The sequence below is a fragment of the Paramacrobiotus metropolitanus genome, unplaced genomic scaffold (genome assembly GCF_019649055.1).
Source record: "Paramacrobiotus metropolitanus isolate TYO unplaced genomic scaffold, Prichtersi_v1.0 Parri_scaffold0000091, whole genome shotgun sequence".
NCBI classification, from domain to species: Eukaryota; Metazoa; Tardigrada; class Eutardigrada; order Parachela; family Macrobiotidae; genus Paramacrobiotus; species Paramacrobiotus metropolitanus.
This window is the reverse complement of record NW_026570311.1, coordinates 84,818-106,616: the sequence shown is the minus strand read 5'-3', so window position 1 is coordinate 106,616 and position 21,799 is coordinate 84,818. Positions and strand designations below refer to the sequence as shown.

General features: G+C 43.7%; 6 protein-coding genes across 6 annotated transcripts; 2 read left to right on the top strand and 4 right to left on the bottom strand.

The window, feature by feature from the left end:
- The first annotated feature begins 70 nt into the window (after nucleotides 1-70).
- On the top strand, nucleotides 71-1,445 carry LOC129596529 (uncharacterized). Its single transcript, XM_055493840.1, has 5 exons — nucleotides 71-302; nucleotides 371-548; nucleotides 606-841; nucleotides 919-1,077; nucleotides 1,154-1,445. The coding sequence occupies exons 1-5, from the start codon at nucleotides 203-205 to the stop codon at nucleotides 1,252-1,254; spliced, it is 774 nt and encodes a 257-aa protein (XP_055349815.1). The 5' UTR covers nucleotides 71-202; the 3' UTR covers nucleotides 1,255-1,445.
- A 952-nt stretch (nucleotides 1,446-2,397) lies between these two features.
- LOC129596542 (uncharacterized) lies at nucleotides 2,398-3,084 on the bottom strand. Its single transcript, XM_055493851.1, has 2 exons — nucleotides 2,987-3,084; nucleotides 2,398-2,840 (listed from the first exon to the last, which is right to left on the bottom strand). Exons 1-2 carry the CDS (start codon nucleotides 3,030-3,032, stop codon nucleotides 2,578-2,580), a joined length of 309 nt encoding a protein of 102 aa, XP_055349826.1. The 5' UTR covers nucleotides 3,033-3,084; the 3' UTR covers nucleotides 2,398-2,577.
- A 920-nt stretch (nucleotides 3,085-4,004) lies between these two features.
- Nucleotides 4,005-4,653, bottom strand: LOC129596539 (uncharacterized). Its single transcript, XM_055493849.1, has 2 exons — nucleotides 4,381-4,653; nucleotides 4,005-4,287 (listed from the first exon to the last, which is right to left on the bottom strand). The coding sequence occupies exons 1-2, from the start codon at nucleotides 4,421-4,423 to the stop codon at nucleotides 4,007-4,009; spliced, it is 324 nt and encodes a 107-aa protein (XP_055349824.1). The 5' UTR covers nucleotides 4,424-4,653; the 3' UTR covers nucleotides 4,005-4,006.
- Nucleotides 4,654-5,050: 397 nt separating this feature from the next.
- On the top strand, nucleotides 5,051-5,528 carry LOC129596538 (uncharacterized). The gene is made up of 2 exons (XM_055493847.1): nucleotides 5,051-5,136; nucleotides 5,216-5,528. The coding sequence occupies exons 1-2, from the start codon at nucleotides 5,088-5,090 to the stop codon at nucleotides 5,515-5,517; spliced, it is 351 nt and encodes a 116-aa protein (XP_055349822.1). The 5' UTR covers nucleotides 5,051-5,087; the 3' UTR covers nucleotides 5,518-5,528.
- A 12,689-nt stretch (nucleotides 5,529-18,217) lies between these two features.
- On the bottom strand, nucleotides 18,218-19,228 carry LOC129596499 (rhodopsin-like). The gene has a single exon (XM_055493797.1). The coding sequence runs from the start codon at nucleotides 19,226-19,228 to the stop codon at nucleotides 18,218-18,220; it is 1,011 nt and encodes a 336-aa protein (XP_055349772.1).
- An 852-nt stretch (nucleotides 19,229-20,080) lies between these two features.
- LOC129596497 (uncharacterized) lies at nucleotides 20,081-21,009 on the bottom strand. Its single transcript, XM_055493796.1, has 2 exons — nucleotides 20,425-21,009; nucleotides 20,081-20,260 (listed from the first exon to the last, which is right to left on the bottom strand). The coding sequence occupies exons 1-2, from the start codon at nucleotides 21,007-21,009 to the stop codon at nucleotides 20,081-20,083; spliced, it is 765 nt and encodes a 254-aa protein (XP_055349771.1).
- Between the last annotated feature and the right edge of the window lie 790 nt (nucleotides 21,010-21,799).

The window sequence follows — 21,799 nt, the reverse complement described above, 5'->3', positions numbered from 1 at the left end:
TATCAGCAGCCATTCTCTTTAGGCATGATGGTGACTGGTATAATAAAACATCCTATCCGTTCGGCACAACGTGTCTGCAAATGCTGCCGGTGGTTAAAGTTAATAATCTCGCCAAATTTTCTGCAATCCCCTGCGCCATATCCAGATTGGATTCGCCAGGAACGGCAAATTGTGAAGAGGAGGATTGCATATCATTCCAAAAATGGGGAACTCAGTGCTGTTTCATAACTTGGTTGCAATTGCGTTTTCGTTATTTCTAGTATACCCTGCCGGCACAAACGCTCTGGAATATCAGAAAGTCTGTGCGTAAGCCTTAAGTTACTTGTTAAGAGGCATAGCAACATCGCTCATGTTTTTGATCATTTTTCAGCTCCCTTGAAAGCGAAATGTGACCATTCTGTGTATCTGCAATGTCCAAACAAGCACCAGACCAGCGCGGGAACGCTCAACCATTCGCCATTACCTAATGAATTTTGCGAGATCACGTTGAAAACTAATGGGTTCTGTGGAAAATACGGGACGGAGTATGCCATATACGTAAACATTCGGTATGATTGCAGCCTTATTCTGGCAATTAATCCCAGTGAGAACAAAATGGTTAATAGGAAGTCCAATCTTCCGGAAAATGCAATAATGGAAATCTACGATTTACGGCCAGAAAAGTCCCTGGCGAAATCATGGGGTGGTGGTGAGCTGAGCAGCGAGACCGGCAGCGGCTCCGTGGGTCAAGTGCGATCATCGTACGCTCGCCAACCTGAACTGTCCATCGAGTATACTCCGCCTAGGACGAACGCGATTAGCCCCGAATACGGAGTGACCTTTGATTACATCCTTGTCGACCGTATGCCCATTTCTTTGCATTAACATACTAATATCCTTTTTTTTAAAAAAAGATTAATCCTGTCTGTTAACTTACAGGACAGAACAACTCGTATGTCTCACCGTGCTACGCCTTGGATGGCTACATTCACAGCGAGTACCTCTGTGACAACACTGATAATCGGATAAACTGTCCGGCAAATTATAAGGATGCTGTTCATGCTATGAAACCGGCCAGTGGGCCACAAGACAACTGCGGTACAGACAATCTCATTACTGACAATCTAAGCGTGACTTGCAGGTCCTTAACTCATGTTTGAATTTGTTGTTACAGTCTCAGCTTCAATGGATGGAGGTGTCATAGCCGGGATTGTCATTGGATGTGTGTTTTTTGTCTTCATAGTCGTTGGTATTGCTATGGTCATCCTGCGTTAATTATCCTGTCACTTTTAACCGGCGATAATGCAGCATCAGCATTCATGCTTGAAAATACCAAACTTTTGAAATTAAAATTTTTGCAGTGTTTCATATCCTGTTCGCCAAAACATGCAACGTTAGCTGTTTTTCGGTTTAATGGGAGTTCAGTGTTGATGTACAGTATTCATGATCATCATAAATGCCCTTGATTTTAAGCTTCTATGACGCAGCGTCGTTCATCATGAACCAACGCTTAAATCGTGTATTATTTGTATCTAACGGCGCAGTCAGGTAATTTGACGAGTGCAGTGAATTCTGTACGTGTACCGTAGTCACGAAGCGATTGCCAGCCAAATGGACAGAGCATGTTTCTAGATTTCATACTTATGATCAGCAACAGTCCATCCGGCAGATCAACAAAAGCGTGTTTGTCCAAAATCGAATTTCAATATTTTGGAAAAATATGCCTTTTAGCTGTAGCGAATAGCGAACACCTTCGACACTGAGCACATACAGATATGACATATGAATCACTAGGTCGTAGCAGTCAGTAGTCACCAAAAGCCAGAGGTTGGTGAATCGCTTTTCGCGCCGCTGTCTGTGCAATTTTTCAGTGAATAATATCGACTTTAATAGAATGTTTTTGCGAACCAGACCGAAATACAATGTAATTATTGTTAACGCGGCAATAACGCCTGAAACGATTGCGCTGATATTCACAAATTTAATTTGCAGCGGAGGAATGGGCATTTGCGACAATGCGTAATGCAGGGTTGCCGTTTAATTTATATCTGTAGACTGTACATCAGATTTGGTGAACAGATATAATTAAACAGCATCCCTGCATCATGCATCATAGATCTCACAATGGTATAAGTTTCACATTTAATGTGAAACTTATACCATTCTGAGGTCTATGAACCGTCAGATGCTTCTACATATTTCCGCTGCTCCAGCTGGAATCCATCTGGTAAGAACCGACCGGCAAAGAATGCACGACATACGAACAATTTTATAACAGTTTTAGTTACACATGTATGCTGATGTAAGGAGAACTGCTCTTGTTGTACAACAAACGCCTTTGTATCGACTTTTGAAAGCCAGTACGCACAAGGATAAGAAATGGTTTATCTCACGATATCAGCAGTGCTTGTAGCCACCTCAATGGCGCAAAGCGATTCTTAACACACATTGGAATGCATTTCTATGCTAAACTTTAGTTATTGTATCGTAAACATAAAAAATATACATTGAAATCGAGAAAAAGTTCTGTTTTCACAAACGGATGGCTCCTTAGCAGGTTGCGTCCCGTATGCCGGAATGTGGTTCGGATGCACAGGTTTAGGATTTGCCAGCTGCGGTGAGAGCGCCACCGATACCGTTCAGAATACCTCCGGCCAAGGATAATCCGTTGAAAGCGCGACCGCTGAGTTTGGTATTGGACTGAACGAGGGCGTCGCCGATGTTGGCCACGGCCGTCATAATGTCGCCCATATCTGTGTACACCGCGTTAGTGTTGCCGGATTCGCCCTGGATCTTCGTCGCCGACGCCACGATGGCCTGCGCTTGCGCCACGATGACACTGTTGGCCGCTTGGCCATACACTGTAAAACAAACATATGTATACAATAGTCTAAAGTAATCGCTTCGTTCGTCTTAAAATAGCGGACGGCTGTGCCGATATTTGAACGGATAGGCGTTGCATATTAGGTGTTACTGATGGTACATCTTCAGGTATCGTGCGACTTACCGCAAGCCAGAACGACGGCAAAGGTCGCCACGAAAAGGAGCTGCATTGTGAAAAGTTATTTTTGCTGTAGTGAAAGCGTTCTCGCACCGATGAATTTTCTATCTGAATGGACCAAAAGGTAAGAGATGGCAAATGATGAATATGACCAACAGACACCCGCATATACAGTCAACCGCCGGGAGCATAAATTCGCGGTTTATGGTCAGCGACCTGCAAACATTAGCAGGCGGCAAGAGGGTGCCACGGGGTAAATTATAGTCAGCTTCTGTGCTTAATTATTGCCAGCCAGCACTTTTGCCTAATCAGCAGGCTTGCCTAATTAAATAACGATTCATTTGTACACATATACACAAATTTTTGATTTAATCAGATAATGAGGTGATTGCGCGTTTCCGCCTTTTATTAGCTGTTTACTTAGCAATAAAATAACTAAAGTTGTCTAGGAACTCTGTAATTTTTAAAAATTGTTAAGAAAAACTGAAATCAAACTCATATGTTTTAGGATTCTTGTGGCGTAGAATAATAATAAATTATGTTGTGTGGTTTCCAGAGCGGCAGCCTGACAAAAACAACGATCAAAATGTTCAGGCTTTGTTATTTAGTACGTCGAATGATTTTGCCTTATGACCGATCACTCTGATACAGAGGGGTGACGCCTCTTCGAAACACTGAATAAGCACGCAACCAGATACGTATACTTACTTACTAATGACACCCAGTAAAGCAAAGTACCTGCGCCACTTTATTTCGTAGAATGTTGTTATCCTTATCATCATCAACATAAAGTAACATCACTCAATCCAATGTAAAACATTCCTAGATATATTTCAACTGCAGATATATCACGTGACGATTAAGTCAACCAGAGAAGGTTATTCGACAACTTGGTGCTGACATCGAAATTATTTCCCTTACGCATCATAAATGGAATCTACCGGCAAAGAAACTGCCAACCAGTCGACATTTCAATTTTCTGCTCAGTGAAATCAAATCAGTGTAGAGAACAAGGTCACCGGTATCTTAATTGAATAGCTTGCCGAAGCTGGAGAGCGCCCCTCCGATACCGCTAACGATACCGCCGGCCAGGGTCAGTCCGTTGCTGGCGCGGTTGGAGGCCTTGGTGCCGGTTGCCTGGCCGTCGGTGTCGGTGTTGTTGACGATGATAGACACCTGCGCCACAATGTCCGCCATGTGCTGGTAGGATTTCCCCTTGCTGTTGATGTCGGCCTGCATCTGCTGGGCAAGCGCCACGATTTGCTTGGCTCGGTCGATGGTTACTTGGGTGTCAGTTTGCACATAACCTGTAACGATTTATTATAGATCGACGGCACATTACGTAATCACCGATTTTACGTACATACAATGAAAGTAAGGCTAATGGGTGTTGTACATACTGATGCATGCAACGATAAAGAGTAATACCACGAGCTTCTCCATGGCGATAATGTGCCGGTAAAGGTTTTAACGTTAACGGAAATAAACAGGAAAAAACAGCGTAAAAAGTTCAAACGAATTTGCGACGAGCCTCTTCACTAAACACCTATTTGATGTGGGCATAGCGGAATGTCTGCTAATGGGCGCGCAATAAGCAGCAGTTCAGTGGCACAATAATTACCGCTGATTACTCTGTACCATTAACCGGCAGCCATCGCTACGACCAGGTTACGGCTTCGGTGTGTGGCCGACAACGCAGCGAGTTTGTAAAGTGCAGTGAAAGCCACAGAGGTGTGGCATGCGAATCTACTGCTCCAGGTTATTAGTACACATCGATTCGTGAAACTTTGCATCAAGGTTCTTGCAATAGGCAGCACTGGTCCCGTCTAGACGATTGAACTTGAGTTGAGTTGAACTTGAGACGAGCTGAGTGATGGCGCTGCCAAAGCGTAAACATATATGTCGCCGACACCTAAGTGGACATCCTGTAATAATTATTACTTCGTAATGCTCATAGTGGAACAACCCTGCCTAAGGACAGCAGTATGCGCTTTTGATGTACACACTCTTCGTTACGCTAGTTTATCGTAATCTTGTGAAGAAGTTATTCGATTGTCGGGTTTAGACTATTCGCAGCTTATACACGCGACAGTTGCAATTACAAAAAATGACACCCTTAACAGTTTTGGCGCTTTTCCTCTGCGTAGCCGTATTAGGTAAGTGTGAGCATGACGTTTTCTGTTCACTGCATGCTCCGTTGTTTCAAAATGTTTCTAATGGGGTTGCAATTTTCAGTGGAATGCCAGGTCACCGTGCCACCGGGACCGGACGGCGGTCTGCAGGCCGCTAAGGCCATCGAAGCGGCCGGCATGGCGATGCAGGCCAACCCCGGCGACATGAACCAGGTGCATAAATCCATAGGCGACATCATGGACAACATACAGGCCGTCATTCTGGTCAACTCCCCGTCGCGATCAGGTGGTTACTACGGCGCACCCGGTCCCGTCAATCTGCACACCGATGAAGATCTGGGCGCGGCCATGTTCCAGGGTGTCGGCAATGGCATTAAGAATGCCGGCACTCCCGGTGGCCGCTAATTAAGCGTTCGGAAAATCACCTATATTGTATAGTGTTGTAGACTTGGCCTTTATTGTATAGTGTTGAAGACCGTGTAGCGCTATCCAACAGTGTAATTGATGTTGTGATGAATAGTGTGAATTGTGGTGACATGAGCAACCGTTCTTTGTCGGTGTGAAGGGCCTAATGTTACATTCGAAAACCATAATATATAAGTACGACAGTAGATTATCTGCGTATCCATGAACTGAGAGATAAAGTAATCGATTATTAAGAAATTTCCAAGTACTCCGACTAAAACAATCCCACGAGCTTCTTCATGGCAAACGTTTCCAGCCATAACGTGTCAAGTCAATCCGAAAACAAAATCATGACAAAAACAAGTCAACGCGCTGTTTACAAGCCTCATAAGATGTCTGTTACGTGATGATATAGCTGCTCGTATGTATTTATGTATAATAATAATTATACAATAGTCGTATGTACTACTTGTATACACAGTAGTACGTAATCCAGTGGACTTGCACAATATGGACAGCACCGACAAGCAAAGGTTCAAGGCAGAGAAATTCTAACGTGTAGTTAGAAACCGACAAACCGCAGGCGCAGTTTGCAGCAGCAAAACTGTCGCTATCAAAACACATTAGCGGTAATCTGTACTGACTGTCGTTCGAAGAGGAATAACCCGCACCTAGGGGCAATAGTAAACGCCGTTAATTTTTAGCGTCTCGGTATACATGCGCTTACAATAGTTGGTTAATTCGCGGTTTCGCTTGATCTGTTTGATTTGAGACGGTTAATATATTACATTGAACTTTTATTTTGCGATTGCAGCGAACCCTAAATGGCTTTCGTGGTAGCTTTCTTGCCCCTCCTCTGCCTCATCATACTAGGTAAACCATGATTTTTAGAATTTATTGATTTTGTAGAATTTGTATCAATCATATTTTCGGTATTGAAATCTGAATAATTTTTTATTGTATCAGTCACTTTCGGCTTGATTTGCAGCGGAATGTCAGCCTCCTGCTCCTCCGGGACGTAAAAGCGCTTTTCAAGCCGCCATAGCCATTGAAGCTGCCGGGAGGACACTGCTGGCAAAAGCCAGCGACAGGAACCAAGTGTATGTATCCCTGGGCGACATCTTTGACAATATCGGGGCCGTCATGTTGGCCAACTCTCCGTCGGCCTTTGACGGTCCCTACGGCGGACCCGGCCCTATCAATTTGCATAGCGACGAAGACTGGGCCGCGACCGTTGTCCAATTCGTCGGCAAAGTTTTCATGATCAAGGCTTCCGTTGGCCGCTAAGACCCATGACAAGAACACTGCCAGCGTTGAAGCTGTGCTGATTGTGACTGCCTGGCGGGTTATGAAACATTAAAACGGATATATATGTGTCCGTACATACATGACAGTAGATTCCCGTAGACAGTAAATCATGTATCCATGGAAAGGAAAACTGTTTTAATTGAAACTACCACGCGTACGAATATAAGTGTGTACAAGCTTGTCCGGTAATTTCCTACGTAAAGGTACAGATAGCGCGAAGTTTGCGCTTGTAGCGATGGCCACTTTACTACGTTCATCAAACTGCGTAAATGCGCTTCGCATTTAGGTTGTCGCTTACTACACCGACCATTTTTTAGCCACCTTCCGCCAGATTCTACGAGCTGACGACTTATGAGCTATCGACTGTACCAGATAACGTTACTTACGAGCTGTTCTAATTACTTACGAGCTGTGCTAATAAATTGCCTACGATAGCTTGTGACCTTTCCTTGTCCTACAACAACCACCTACTTAACGTAACCTTGCTCGCTTCCTGGAGCGGCACATCGCTACCCTAGTTTGAGTTAGTTAAGCTAACGTTACAATACCTACGTGAGATACCAGCACTATTTGGTAAAACATTATTAGTATCGGTTGCAAGTGTTATGGTTACATCGAAAGCAAGAACCCTTTCACGAGTAGCGTCTTCTTAGCGCCCATTAAAAATACAGAAATTTTGAAGGTGCGATAATACGGTTTCCCACAAAGAAAAAAAAGAATATCACCCAAAACGGCAAAGGAAAAATTCAGAAACAGGAGAAAAGGGTGCAGTGAGCTAATTACGTATTTTCATAGGAATGCATGAATTCTTTGTGTGGGTGGGTAGCTGCATGCTTTCAACGTAAAGCAGGCAGCACGACAATATATCAATATAATCCCGTGAACGGATTTGATAGTTCTGGACTTCTGCTTAGTGAGCATGCCTCACGGATACATCACTGTGCAGGTAAATTGAAAATTAAATTTTGCAAGAACTAGCGTGAATCTAATAGCGACGGTTTAGAAAGAAGGACTTTTTATCCGCGCCCGCCTCGCCGGGTCTCAAATTTTTATTAAGTTTCTAACCAGGGCAGATTTTCCGCCTCCCGATTCAGAAAAACCTCCTATTTAGCAGAAATGTTATATATTTACTCTGTATTTATAAAACAATAGTTTCGTGTGCCATGGCCAAAAGTATTACAAATTCCTAAAATACTTTACGCTCTACATGCTCCAGTAAATCGGCTTTATGTTTGCACTTTGTTCTTTTTTGATTTTATAAGCGACCATATCATGTAAGGTTGTTGGTACATGAGTTTTGACAACGTAACTCTTGTCACGTACCTTTCAGCTGCAATGCAAGAATCCGTTCCTTCTCGGCAACGGGACATTTGATACGTTCGCTGGTGCCATATATTCTCGTAAAACGTTGACGATGTTCCAAGGGTTAGCTATGGATTCCATGATATCAAACAATCCTCAACGTTCACACAACTTTCAAAGAAGGGAAATAACGAAAAAGCTCAGTCATCAAATAAAGATACAATGGCAATACGAGTACAATGGTAATACAAATACAATGGCAATACACATACTCGTAGCAATGCAGTACTAACTAAATTAATGCTGAAGTGCAGTAATGTACTGCTGTGAAGGGTAGCTTTAAAAGTGTTTGTCAATGTGTCGTCTTGACCATGGCACTGGTAACTATTTTTTTATACAGTAAATACGGGGTAAGTATACAGTAAATACGTATCTTATACAGTAAGTACGTTTCTGCAGAATATGAGATTTCTCTGAATTTGAAGGCGGAAAATGTGCCTCGGTGACGGAATATAGATACGGTAGCCATGGGTACGTACGTAAAGTGACGGCTTTAATCGTACTTGCTGTTATTCTTATACTTTCTGGACGTTTCCCTTTTGTGTTCGGATATATTTTGGTTTCTATTAGGACTGTCAAATATCAGCAGCCCGCTTGTATCTGCGGCACGACTGCTGCGCACGTATCGGTTACTCATCTTTCCGCTATGACTAAGAGAAAAAAATTGAAACATGTTCCCCACCACTGATAACGGACACACTCGTAGAAATAAGCACCAAATCTGACAGCACCGTGAATTCTGCAATAAATCTGCCTTCAGTGCCATTCACTACCATGGACAACGCAACACAGCAAGCGCAAACTTATTAAGAAAAATAATTTCACATAGCTTAATGACATTGGAAGTTTGCGCTGGTGCGCTAACTTTGTTTAACGCGGTAAGAGAAACGCCGGCCAGCATGAATTCTCGTTAAAGCAGGACATTGATGGACAATTGTTGGACTTCGCACGGACGTGATGACTGCCTCCTCTCTATCTCCGTGGAATGCGGAATCGTCCTGTTTACTACCGGATTGCCTGCCTGCCCTTTGTCACCGCACCTACTCCCGCGCTTACCTGTCCCTCCTCTCATTGCCTCTCAGTCCCTTTCATCGGCAGCGGGAGTTAACCGTAGTGCATATGAAGCCCAGTATTACATACTTGTCTAAGTGCGGACAGAGCCATAAAACAATTAACCATGTGCGGGACCAGTGGTCGTGGCCTACCGCTTTGAACATGGAACAGCCGCTTCGTAAGTAAATAGAAGCCGACGAATCAGCAACCTGTTACCTTGCACAAGTGTAACAATGGTAACATTTGTCTGTAACAGCGGCATATTAGGGAAACTGTTACTGGTCGATACTAGCGTGTGCACATGCCATTAATAAAACCGTAACGACGAGTCGGTATTCAATATACATATACTCGTATATCTGTACTGGACTAATTCGTCGTTACTGTACAATATGGTTTCCATAAAAGTATGTCCATTACGCCATGCTTAACATTCTATCTAGTGTATTTACTCGTAGTGATCGTATTATTAATTGGGAAATTACTTATATGCTTTTGTATAATGAAATAATTTAGGTATTTATGCTGTTACCTAGTTACTCGATAGCATTGCGCGAAATTTGGCTGTGCGTTAAGTGATGGCTGTCATTTCATTTGGTTTTGCCGTAGTGCATATGAAGCCTCGTATTACATACTTGTCTAAGTGTGGACAGTAGAGGTATTTGAAAGGGAACAGACCAAGAATATGTGCGGGACTGGCCCTTTGACCGCTTCCTCGCCGCCGTACCGTTTGCTTGTTTACTTAGTCAGCTCCGTTCAATGCATTCAGAGCTAAAATAGGAAAGACAGTAACGTGAGTGGCAGGCGGCAGCTACTCCATCTTGCGTCTGCTGGTCACTGTTATGTATATTATATGTCCACTGGTAGCATTTAAGTGAACAATACTGAGCAGACGATTCTAATCTCTGTCTGGTGGTATTGTAACTACAATAATAGCACATTCTCGTATGCTATAGCTACTGGGTCACAAAAGTGATTACGTGTCTATGACTGCCATCATTACCATGCATTTGTTCATGAAATCGGTTTTGCCATTACACTGCAAATTAAAAGCTAGCAACGAAATAATTTTATGTTGTATGCAGTTTATTAATATATCGGGTCATAACAGCCATGCAAAATTTTGATTGATTTCATTTTTTGTGGTGGTGACGTTAAACATGGTGACGAAGTGTTTTGTGCTGAACTGTCCAAGCGAACAAGGTACGAGAACAAAGAAACAGTCGCTGGAAGTTGGGCAGTCGCCAAAGTTATCGTTTCATCATGTTCCTAAAGAAGGTTACCCTACTCGCAATTTATGGATCCAGTTTTGCGGTAACTTGCGTCTCCCATCAAAGCATGATATTGTGTGTCGTAATCATTTCACGGAAGAAGATTTTGTACACCAAAACCACAGCGATTTTGTTGCTGTTACCTAAAGCCGTTTTTCCATGGTCGGAATTTTTTGTTTTTTGTTTGTTTGTCAGTGTGGTCGTGGCTTATTAATTTTATAAATAAAGGTAGTAATGGTAATTATTATGCAGTGATTTCCATATTTACTTGAACCTAACAGCATAAATACCTAAATTATTTCATTATACAAAAGCATATAAGTAATTTCCCAATTAATAATACGATCACTACGAGTAAATACACTAGATAGAATGTTAAGCATGGCGTAATGGACATACTTTTATGGAAACCATATTGTACAGTAACGACGAATTAGTCCAGTACAGATATACGAGTATATGTATATTGAATACCGACTCGTCGTTACGGTTTTATTAATGGCATGTGCACACGCTAGTATCGACCAGTAACAGTTTCCCTAATATGCCGCTGTTACAGACAAATGTTACCATTGTTACACTTGTGCAAGGTAACAGGTTGCTGATTCGTCGGCTTCTATTTACTTACGAAGCGGCTGTTCCATGTTCAAAGCGGTAGGCCACGACCACTGGTCCCGCACATGGTTAATTGTTTTATGGCTCTGTCCGCACTTAGACAAGTATGTAATACTGGGCTTCATATGCACTACGGTTTTGCACGCGTGTCGGATCGAATATAATTTTTGCAACCGTTAAGGTTGAATGTGACCTTTCAACTGCTGGAAGTTACCCGCCTTCCCACCCCTCTTTAGCATCATGTTGTACTGTTTAAACTAACGCATGGGTACTTTGTAAAATATTGAATAAAGGCCAGTTCTCACTCGCGCAGCTTTCTCGCCATGGTACGCACAGAACCGCACCGGAAGGTGTACTCATACATCCTGACCACGAATCAGGATCCATCACCCTGGCCATGTATCAGGGCATCACCTGGCCACGAATCAGGTGCCGCAAAACCTCCCTGGCCACGTACCAGGAAGCAGCTATTCACCTGGCCACGCATCAGGTGTCCCACTCGACGCATACGCTCCTTCCGGTGGTCGAGCATGTTCTGACGTTTCCTCGAGACTCCGCGGCCGAGCTGAGGCTGGCCACATGCCCCAACACTATCACCGGCGTTTCTCTTATTATGTCGTTAAGTAATATTAATTTTTTCTTCATGTGTAATAAATTTGCTAATTAGGTGTTTAAAAAACCAGGTGCGAAATTACTAATTAGGGGCAGATTCGCTAATTAATTAGGTGCTAAATGTGCTAATTAGGCGTGAATGACTCTAGTTAGTTCATCAAATTTTCGCTCAGTTACTAATTATTAGTTTAATTAATTAAACCTTATTGTCTTAAAACTTAAGACGAACTACATTAAGTACAGCGTAATTACATACAGTTAATGCAGCCTGGATCATTACGAACGTTTATCAGCAGCGCAGGAACGAGTTGACAAGCGGTCATGAATGTAAGCGCGAATTATAAAACCGAGCTCCATAGCTCGGTTTCCTAATCCAGCAACCGATTCTCCATCTGACCAATGCGCGCGGCGGTATCAGTGAATCTGACTGACTCACAAATCAGTGCGTGAGTTGTTGCGCACTCGAGAGTGTTGACCTAGATACAATTCGCATCACAGTCCCAATACGTGGTATATTTGAGAGCAACTTATACAGATGCGTCGAGTCTATATAATGGCAGTACTTTGGCATCTCTGCGTTCTAATTCTGAGTTTTTGCAGTCTTCGTTTGCAGTCTGCAGTTTTTGCAGTCTTCTGAGTTTTTAGAATTAAATTATCGTTGGAGATGCAGTTCTTGTTCGCGTAGGTTATTAGGCGTAGCTGTACCGCATCGAGATTATCAGCTTATACTCTGTGGTCGAGTTGGTCATAGGATAGATTATTACGGAAATTATTCCTATCGTACTGATCTCTCCGTCACTGGTAAGTTTACACAGCTGAATTTAACCGGTCAAATACGTGAGGATAACACCCGTCAACTACGGTCAAATACGATAGGATAATACGCGTCTCAAACGAGCAGAATCCGGACCAGTTTTCTGGAAAGCCACGAAACTAATGTAAAGGCCAAAAGAATGCCAGCAAAAGGCAACTGCCCCCTGTAATGCAACTAAGATCATCTGCCCCAGGAGAATTACGACGACATGTCGATAATGCAGCGGCAATTATGGTAAACACCTTTCATAGCAGCTGATACTGAAGCGAAACGCATACGGCAGTGACACTATGCTATGGCAGTGCCGATACTATGGCAGAGAGAGATCCCGGTAGAGCATGCGAGGGATTCCCCAGAAAACTATGGAAAACAGCACTGAATTCCCAGCCTACTGGCTATTGTCACGAGCAGTCACGTTTTTGCAAAGAAAGATGGGATTCCTTGTCAGAAGCCCTGGCAGTAACCTTTCCTTTCCAAGAGAGCTCCACCTTCGTACCCGGGAAAGCATTGGGAGCAAACCTTATATGCAAATGGGAACTCGAGAAGGAGTTGCTGGTTTAAACCACTACTTAACGCTATAGTAATAGTGACTACGAAGGTCAATTCTATCCTAAGGTGATTCCGACATCTTATAATGTTAAGTACACCTCGCCATATTTGTTTTCTTCGCTGATACGCTGCAGAAACCACATTCTGAAGTTCTGCATTTCCATAGCTCGGGTTTGCGAAACGTTAGACAGACTTCGCAGTTTGTAGTAAAAAGCTCCTTAAAGGTGACAAAATGGTTTTACGCCCTTACAATCCTTTTGTTAGCGGGCATCGTATAAACTCATCATTGGGCAACGAGAGTTATCAAATGTATAACACGTCCAATGCAACCACGGATGTTGTGCCTGTAACACCAAATACCGTTTACATGGGTTATCTATACATGATTCTGGCTATAATCAGTTACTGTAGTAACAGTTTTCTTCTGGCAGTCTACATTAACTCTGCACAACTCTGGACGCCCTTTAACAGCTACATTGTGACCCTGTCGGCGTTCGACTTCATTAAATCTTGCACCAGTAACGTAGCGCATATCAGCAATTTCCTTAAACTGCGCTGGATTTTCGGCGAATACTGGTGTTTATTTGACCTATACTGCGCGCAGATTACCAGTGCGTGTGTCGTATGTATACATGTCCTGATTAGCGTCAACCGGCTCTGGGCGGTGACCTTTCCCTTTAGCTACAGAGTGCGGCACACGCGAAAACTAGCGGCTTGCCTGATTATTGCAGTTGTCGTCGTTATTAATGCGCTGTCGTTACCGGTATTTCTCGATCACGACTGTCGCGCGCGTGGACCCGTTCTCGGACATTTATGCATGTACAACTTCGGTTACACTCACGACTACTTCTATCGTGCTCTGTACGGATATATCACGCATCCGTTACCACAGGCGCTAGTCACCATTATTTATCCAGTAGTCTTTTGGAAAGTAAAAATCCTTCGCAAAACCAACGCTGTCACAATTAAACAGTCAGTGCAGAAAGCTGGCGGTTCTGTGACTCGAAACGGCAAATCGTCGGTGGAAGTGAGCACTCCCCGCAGAAAAGTACACATCCACGAAGGTAGCCGTGCACAGAATCGCAATCGGCATTTTGCGGTGCTGACCATCCTCTTCGTCAACTCTCTGCTGTTCTGGACGCCGGGTCACGTGGTATATTCTTTGGGGATGACAACAACACGATCTATGGATGTAAGGATGCTGGCTCTGGTTAATTTTTTATTTGCCCTGGATTGCACCCTGAGTCCGGTGTTGTGTATGGTGGCGTCAAAGCAATGGCGTCAGGCCGCTATGCAATGCATCCGCCGTTTGCAGATGGAAAAAAAGGAAAGCCGGCAAAGCGACGTCTAAAGACAGCGGCTACTGCCTATCTTTACCGTTAAATCATAGATCAGAATATTTTTGCAAAACGACTACGTTATTGGGAGCTTTCCTTTTCAGCGCAGAAACTTTTTGTTTTTAACTTCGTCAGTTCTGCAGCAGTTTGAATTGTGCTGTGCTGGTTGTGCTTTATCGTTTTGTTTCTGGCGGACTTGACGTTAACGTAATATTCTGCCACACGAAATTGTTATGCTGACTAGAAGAACAGATTTATTTTTTTTCAGTGAGCTCCTCTGAAGTTATTTGGTTATTAGGCGGAGGTTTAGATATTACACATCAAAAAAATTGTTATCACAGATTTATTATACTGTCGTCATTGGAACTTTCTATTTGTAGTCGTTCAATAATGGAAAGATCGAAGCCAACCCGGAAATGATTTCTGAAAAGGCATTTTAAAAATAATACTTAAGAGTACAGAGTGGTAGTTATGACGTCCACGGGATCCGTTAAATGCTAAGCCGCTTATTCGTTTTCATGCTAAATAAAGCCGCTTTTGGGGAGCGGTGCACGCAGCGAGCACTTTCAAAGGAAATAACAGGTACATGTACGGGCGGTACAACATACGTACCACGCCACAAAAGTCCATGCGATTACCCTGAGTCGTCCGACTGAAATGTCTGATTCGCCGTGCTGCTGGTGCACGCCAAACAATAACGGCAATTCAATCTCGATAAGCGAGATTCATCTAAAATCTTTCTAGGAAAACAGGAACGGTCAGGAGCAGAATGGGGATGGTAGTAAGAAAGGCATGGAAACACTGGCAACAGAAGCGATTACGAGTACTGCTTTTACTGGCAGTGCTGTTGCCGTACGCAACACAACCGGGTTTGCTGAAAATGTAGTGATTGTTGTTAGCGCCGAAACCATTAACAGGAATAAAAAGAAAGAATTCGATGACGTTCAGAGCTTTCACATTTGCAGTTAGTAATTGGTACACTGACAGTTACAGAGTATATAATGATAATTTGATCGAGATTGAAATAAAAAGGGAATAAATTCTAGTCGAATTATAAACTTAATAACATGATAATTACGACCGGTGTATTTGCCTGTTTACTAATGAACACTTCACTCAATTACGCAGAAGCACAGAGCCATCTGACATCTCTATTCGTATTGTTGTACAGGGTACAGTTACACTCGTGTTTTGGACGCTCGTTGTTTCCTTCTCGACAGGCCGACACATGATCCAATATTTGTTATTCAATTGCCGACAATGGAGGACTATGCAAGTGTAACATACCCGCATTATAGCTACTCGCAGATTATACGTGGTGGTCGCAATTCGGGTACTGCAGCTACTGTATATTTTCACGTTGCCAGGATCTCTTCTATTTAATCAACTCGATCATTGCGGGGGCTGCTCTGGGAACCACAGAAACCAGTGATATATCCGCGCATTACAAGGTGGCAAATCACATAAAAAGGGGCACATAGATAGCAGTTGGTACTTTTATTACACAACGAGCAAAAATTTCACAATAAAGAATAAACAAATAAATATTCATGAGTAAATATATCATATTAAATCGATAAATTAAACGAGTTATGAATGCAAATGTGACGCAGAGGGAAGTTGCGCATTTTATGGACCGGAAGAAAGTTAACGGAATGATATGATTAAAGAGCTTGGCTACTTGGTTCTACTGTAATCTAATTTTTAAGCAGTGATGCATGTTTTGTGCCATGAGAATCTTGAAGTAACGGTACGGGGAACACAAAAGAAGCGCCTTTGCAGCTGTTTTTAAACAAAGTTTCAGTTTGGGGGCTGTCAAGCGAAATGCCACAGCCAGTGAAGATTTAATTCTTTATTGTTTCGAAGTCCAAAACTCCAACAGTGCCGTGCTCTTATCCCGCTTGCAACATTATTCAACTACCAATACAGCAGCTATTTTGGGTTAGATCTGCAGAACAATATTTTCAACAGTAGCATTCGAAAGCGGCGAAACGACACGGCAAACAGAATGGGATCAAGGATCGCTTGCAACACAAACATTACGCTGGTGGTGTTTCGCAGACCGGGTTGATCGCCCACACCCCAAAAAATATCAACCGTCCACACGGCATAATCAGGGGTCCAGCAAATTGTCACACTAATTGTCAATAGTGTCAGAATCAGAAACGGTCGCGAAACTGAAAGTTTTCTTCTTGGAAGATGGGTGGCCTATAAGGTGCAACAATTTCAGCGCATTTCGTTAATTTTGATTTACAGTACTAGTGCGCATCTGCATTAATAGCTGTGTACGAAGCTCGATAAGATCACTACAAAGCCGCTGCTGGTATTACATGTTAGTGAAATCGTTATACATTCACAATATAACGAACAGAACGAGCCGGGTTAAAAATTCCGTGTTAAATGATTATCATCCTAGCCGGAAATGTGCTACCTCCTCTGATTCGGATTAAATTAAATTAATTCGGCCATTCCTGTTTTTAGCAGCAGCCACCTCCTGACAGCGGTATAAGCTGCTGGTACCTAGTGACTACCTACATCTGTATTAGTCCCCAGTCGAGACATCATTGTCATCAATCGTGACGCCTTCCCCAACCGTCTTTTTTTCCTCTGCAGTTCCTTGTACCACAGAAACGGATACGCCCCCACCACGACCACAATCGGGCCATCCCCGCTGATAATTGCCACGATGGCGCTGTACACAGTCTGCGCTTCGGTGTTAATAAAGCAGCCGTACTGTCGTTCCGGCAAATGGTAGTATATAAAATCCAGAACGATCACCGGCAAACACACCAGATGGACGTACACGGTCGTTAACACGCACAGGATGACAGCCACTTTCTTGGAATGCACCTGTTTGTAGGAGATAGGAAAGGCGCTGGCCCAGATGCGGTTCAGGCTGATCAGCACGTGCATGTGCATAGCCACCGGGGCGATGACCCACACGAGGTACATGTGCAGGCAGCACACGCTGTGTGGTAACCAGTAGCGGCCAGCGAAACCTTGTCGAATGACTTCCAGGGGATATTGTCCGCCGGTGTACACAATGTTGTAGGAGAAGAGGAACAGCAAGTACATTGTGAAGGATGTGCGTAGTTCCTTGTATAAGGCGAACGCAATGATCGCCGCCGCGTTCAGTAGTGTTGTAATTATGCAAGAAATCAACCTAGTCCGTGCCGGTACGTTCCACACGATTCCATCCGCAATAATGGAATGGTTTGTTGTACTAGAATCGTTCATGTTTACGGCTAACGATAGGGATCTCTCTTTAGGCGTTTCACTTTTTAAATCGTGGCGGAACTGACTTTGTGTTTGCTCCGCGAGCGACTGTACAAAAATGGCAGGATCGATGTACATGTATGAATCGGCATGGTAACTGCTTGAATACGCTTAGTTTACGTGCAAAAAGAACGGATATTGATGTCAAAAGGGTCGTTTATAAAATTTTAATGACTATCGAGTAGAGAGACATTGCTGGGCTGGATACCTAGATGACAGTCGGTATGCCTTATGCTACGGTATTTAACTTGTCAGCGTTACGTAATTTGCACTAGGAAATTCAAGACTGCACCGCACAAACCAAGCCAAGGGTAGCATTTTGCACTGCGGGTCGGTTAAGCCCGCTCGCGAAGCAAGCCAGCGTAAAAAAAGCATCTGTGCTACATGTGAGCACATGAATCTTGTACGCATGCACAATTTCAGTCGTCGAATCGAATCGGCTCGGCTGATAAAACGTGCTCAAGAACAAACCGTGCAACCGTTGGATAAGTTGAGAATAATTCTTAAGCATGCGACTGAATTGTGTAATTCCTTGTGTTGCTGCGCGCGGCGAACGTCACCAGGTTCAGCGTGGCCACCTCCTCCTGCATATACTTCCTACCGCAGACCATACTCAACAAGCCGTAACGCAGATCTTTGGAGCTGATGAGAAGAAACAACGGATCCAGCAAAACTTGAAAGGAGCTCAGCAAGCTGACGATGGGATACGCCCGCACACTGCCTTTACTCCACGTCGCCATCATCAAAAACGTGACCAGTTCTTCCGGCAACCAGCAGACAATGGTGCAGAATGATAACAGCGTCACAATCCCAAAGGTGCGGCTGGCCTTGTTCTCGCTGAGTACTCCCGTACGAGCATCCTGCGCCATAATACGCTTTTTGGTCTGAAGATATTTAAAAAACAAATACGGATACGAGGAGAGAATTATCAGCGGGAATATGTAGAATAAAACAATGCCGATGGAGCTGATTGTCGATTCGGCGTGCACTTGATACCAGCAGCCATATGTTTTGACGGGGCGTGGCCGAAACTTCTCGTTCAGAATCACGCCGGGCACCATTACCGAATGGACAGCGATAAGGACAAAAATGCACACACAAATGGCAAAGCGGAAACCGTGAATATTTTTGTAGGAAATCGGAAAGGTCATGGCCCAGATGCGGTTTAGTGTGATGAGGGCGTGTGAGCACAAACAACAGGAGCGGATTATGGCGATGCCGTAGCCGTACACCACGCAGCCAGGTTCACCAAAAATGAAATGGTTATCGCTGGTGCCGAGATTATTGGCGATCATAAAAGGGAAGAAGAGGATAACGTCCAGAATATTGCTCACTACCAGGGAGATTATATAAACGGAGAAAGGCGTGCGGATTTTCGATTGCGTTACGTACACAGTGAAAACGATGGAGTTGAGAATGAAGCTGGTAATTAGGATGAATATACGACAAATTCCGATAGCCGGCACCGATGCCGCCACGAATGCTGTAGAGGTGGTGGAATTGTTCCGGTTCATAATGAATATAGCGCTTTCTTAATTGCTGAGCAGTTTATGATTGGCACGGCTTCGTTAAAACTTGAATCAGTTGTTGTATATCGTGATATTTTCCTCAGAACCCAAATAGAAACAGGACTAACCAACCCCTTATACTTTTGTCAGCAAGGTAAAAAATACCAGTAGTTGAGCGTATTGCTTTGAGTCGTCCTCACTGGTGAATACTTGATTGAATTTCATAAAAGATATTTTGATATTATGGTACACATGTTTCTAGCATTGCTAAGTTTCTCGTAGACAGGCTGATAGTCCGATCCATTAGTTGTTATGCAAATTTCCAGCATGCGCGCGGTTGCACATTTCATGTACCCGCATCGCAGTGCGGGGAATAGGGTAATTCGAGCACTGCGGGTTACATTTGCAAGATACCTGAATCTTTCTTATTTATTCAGCGCGTTCATTTAAAAGGCTGGTCCCGAGAGAAACCAAACATGTGAGTGCGCTTACTAAGGTGATACGACAACAACAGGTGGAGCAAATATATCGTTATCTACAGTAAGTCGCTAATGCCATTATCGTATTACAAAGAAGCAAAACAAAAATTAAAGAAAATCGGAAATTAAAGAGAAGCATATGTACTCGTGCATTGGTATAAAATGCGTATCATGAAGGTGTGAGCGGCGGCGAAGCTGTAAGCGTAAGATAACCCACTTGCAAAGTATACAGATTTTATTTTTATCGTACCTATCTGAAAATAGTCAAATTCGCAACGCAGCTATTTGGGCTTTGCTCTGCAGCATATTATTCTCAAGATGTGCATTCGAAAGTTACGAAGCGAGAAAGCAAACAGAAGGGGATCGAGCACCGCCTGCATCACAAACATGACGCTGGTGGTGTGTCGGAGACCGGGTAAGTCACCAACACCTCCAGTAACAATATCAGTCGTCCATAGCACTTGATCAGGGTCCAGCAAATGGTCACACTAAATGTCAGTAATGTCAGAATCACAAAGGGCCGCGAAGTAGAGGGAGCTTTTCTTCGGAAAGTGTTCGCCTATAACGGGTGACAACTTGAACGATTTATGGGCTATTTAAAGATACTGTAGGCATGTGTAGCATTTTATGTACGGTAACTGCTTTAACTTGCTCAAATAATCACAACAGAAAGATGCCGCTTTTACTGCTCTATCAATTGGCACTGCAATAAGAAAAACTTACATCGGCAGGACCTCCTAGGTTAGTTTTTGTCGTCATCTCCGCCTTCATACCCAAACGGGTCTTTCGCCGCTGCTTCTCTTTGTACCACAATAACGGATACGCTCCCAAAACAACCACAACCGGCACGTCGGTACTGACAATGGCCACGACAGCGCTGTACACCACCTGTGCTTCGGTATTGACTATGCAGCCGTACTCACGTTCAGGCAGATGATAGTACAAGAAATCCAGTACAACCAACGGTAAACATAAAAGCTGTACGTATACGGCCATCAGCACGCACAGTGACGCAGCCACTTTCTTAGAATACACCTGCTTGTACGAGAGAGGAAACGTGGTGGCCCAGAGGCGGTTCAGAGTGATCAGTACATGCATGTGCATAGCAACCGGGGCGAAGGCATAATTTAAGTACATATGCAGACAACAGACGCTGTGCGGTAGCCAGTAGCCACCGGGAAAGCCCTGCCGGATGACCTCCAGCGGATACTGCCCGACGGCGTAGATTATGTTGGCGCAGAAGAGAAACAGTAAATAAATGGTGAAGGATGTACGTAGCTCCCTGTATACGATGAAGGCGATAACCATGGCGGAGTTGAGTGCTGTTTGAATAATGCAAGCGCCTAGTCTAGCACGCGCTGGTACGTTCCATACCATTCCATCCGAACTGGTAGAATGGATCGCGTCAGAGTTGTTCATTTTCGCTAGTGATGAAAAAGAGTGGGACTGACTTGGATGTCACTGTTTTCAAATCGTAGGTAGAGTGGTTTTGATGTTTCTTAAAAACGCCGGTACAAATAAACCAGTACGGATGTGCTGGGCTTCCGGTAGGTGTTTACAAGTCACAAACCGCTACGGTACAATGTACAGATATACAAATACATGTCAAGGAAATTTTACAAGTATGCCAGATATATATAGTTGTATAATTGGGTGGCTAGAGGAACCTTTTCCCGGCAGGTGTGATAGGTGACAGATTGTGCAGGATACTTTGGTCTTGTGAATGCGATGTACTTTGCAAGGTGGAACAGAAATGCCTGCTGTGCTAATCCATCAAACCGAAACATTTGCTAACAGCGAATGACTGACAGTAGTAGAAACCACTTTGATCCAGCCCGATTGTGATGGGATGTCGTAATAGTATACGCACATTACTCTAAAGTAATGGCTCTGCAGTATACTATTAGTGAGTTATTTTGCGAGCGCCTGCTTTAGTGTACAATTGTCCGTCTGGGCAACATCACTGTTTCGGGTCCGGTCTGCAAAACATCGCTTTCCATAATAGCAATCGGAATCCACGAAGCGACAAAGCAAAAAGAAGTGGATCGAGAGCGGCTTGCAGCACGAACATCACACTGGTAGTGTATCGAAGGCCGGG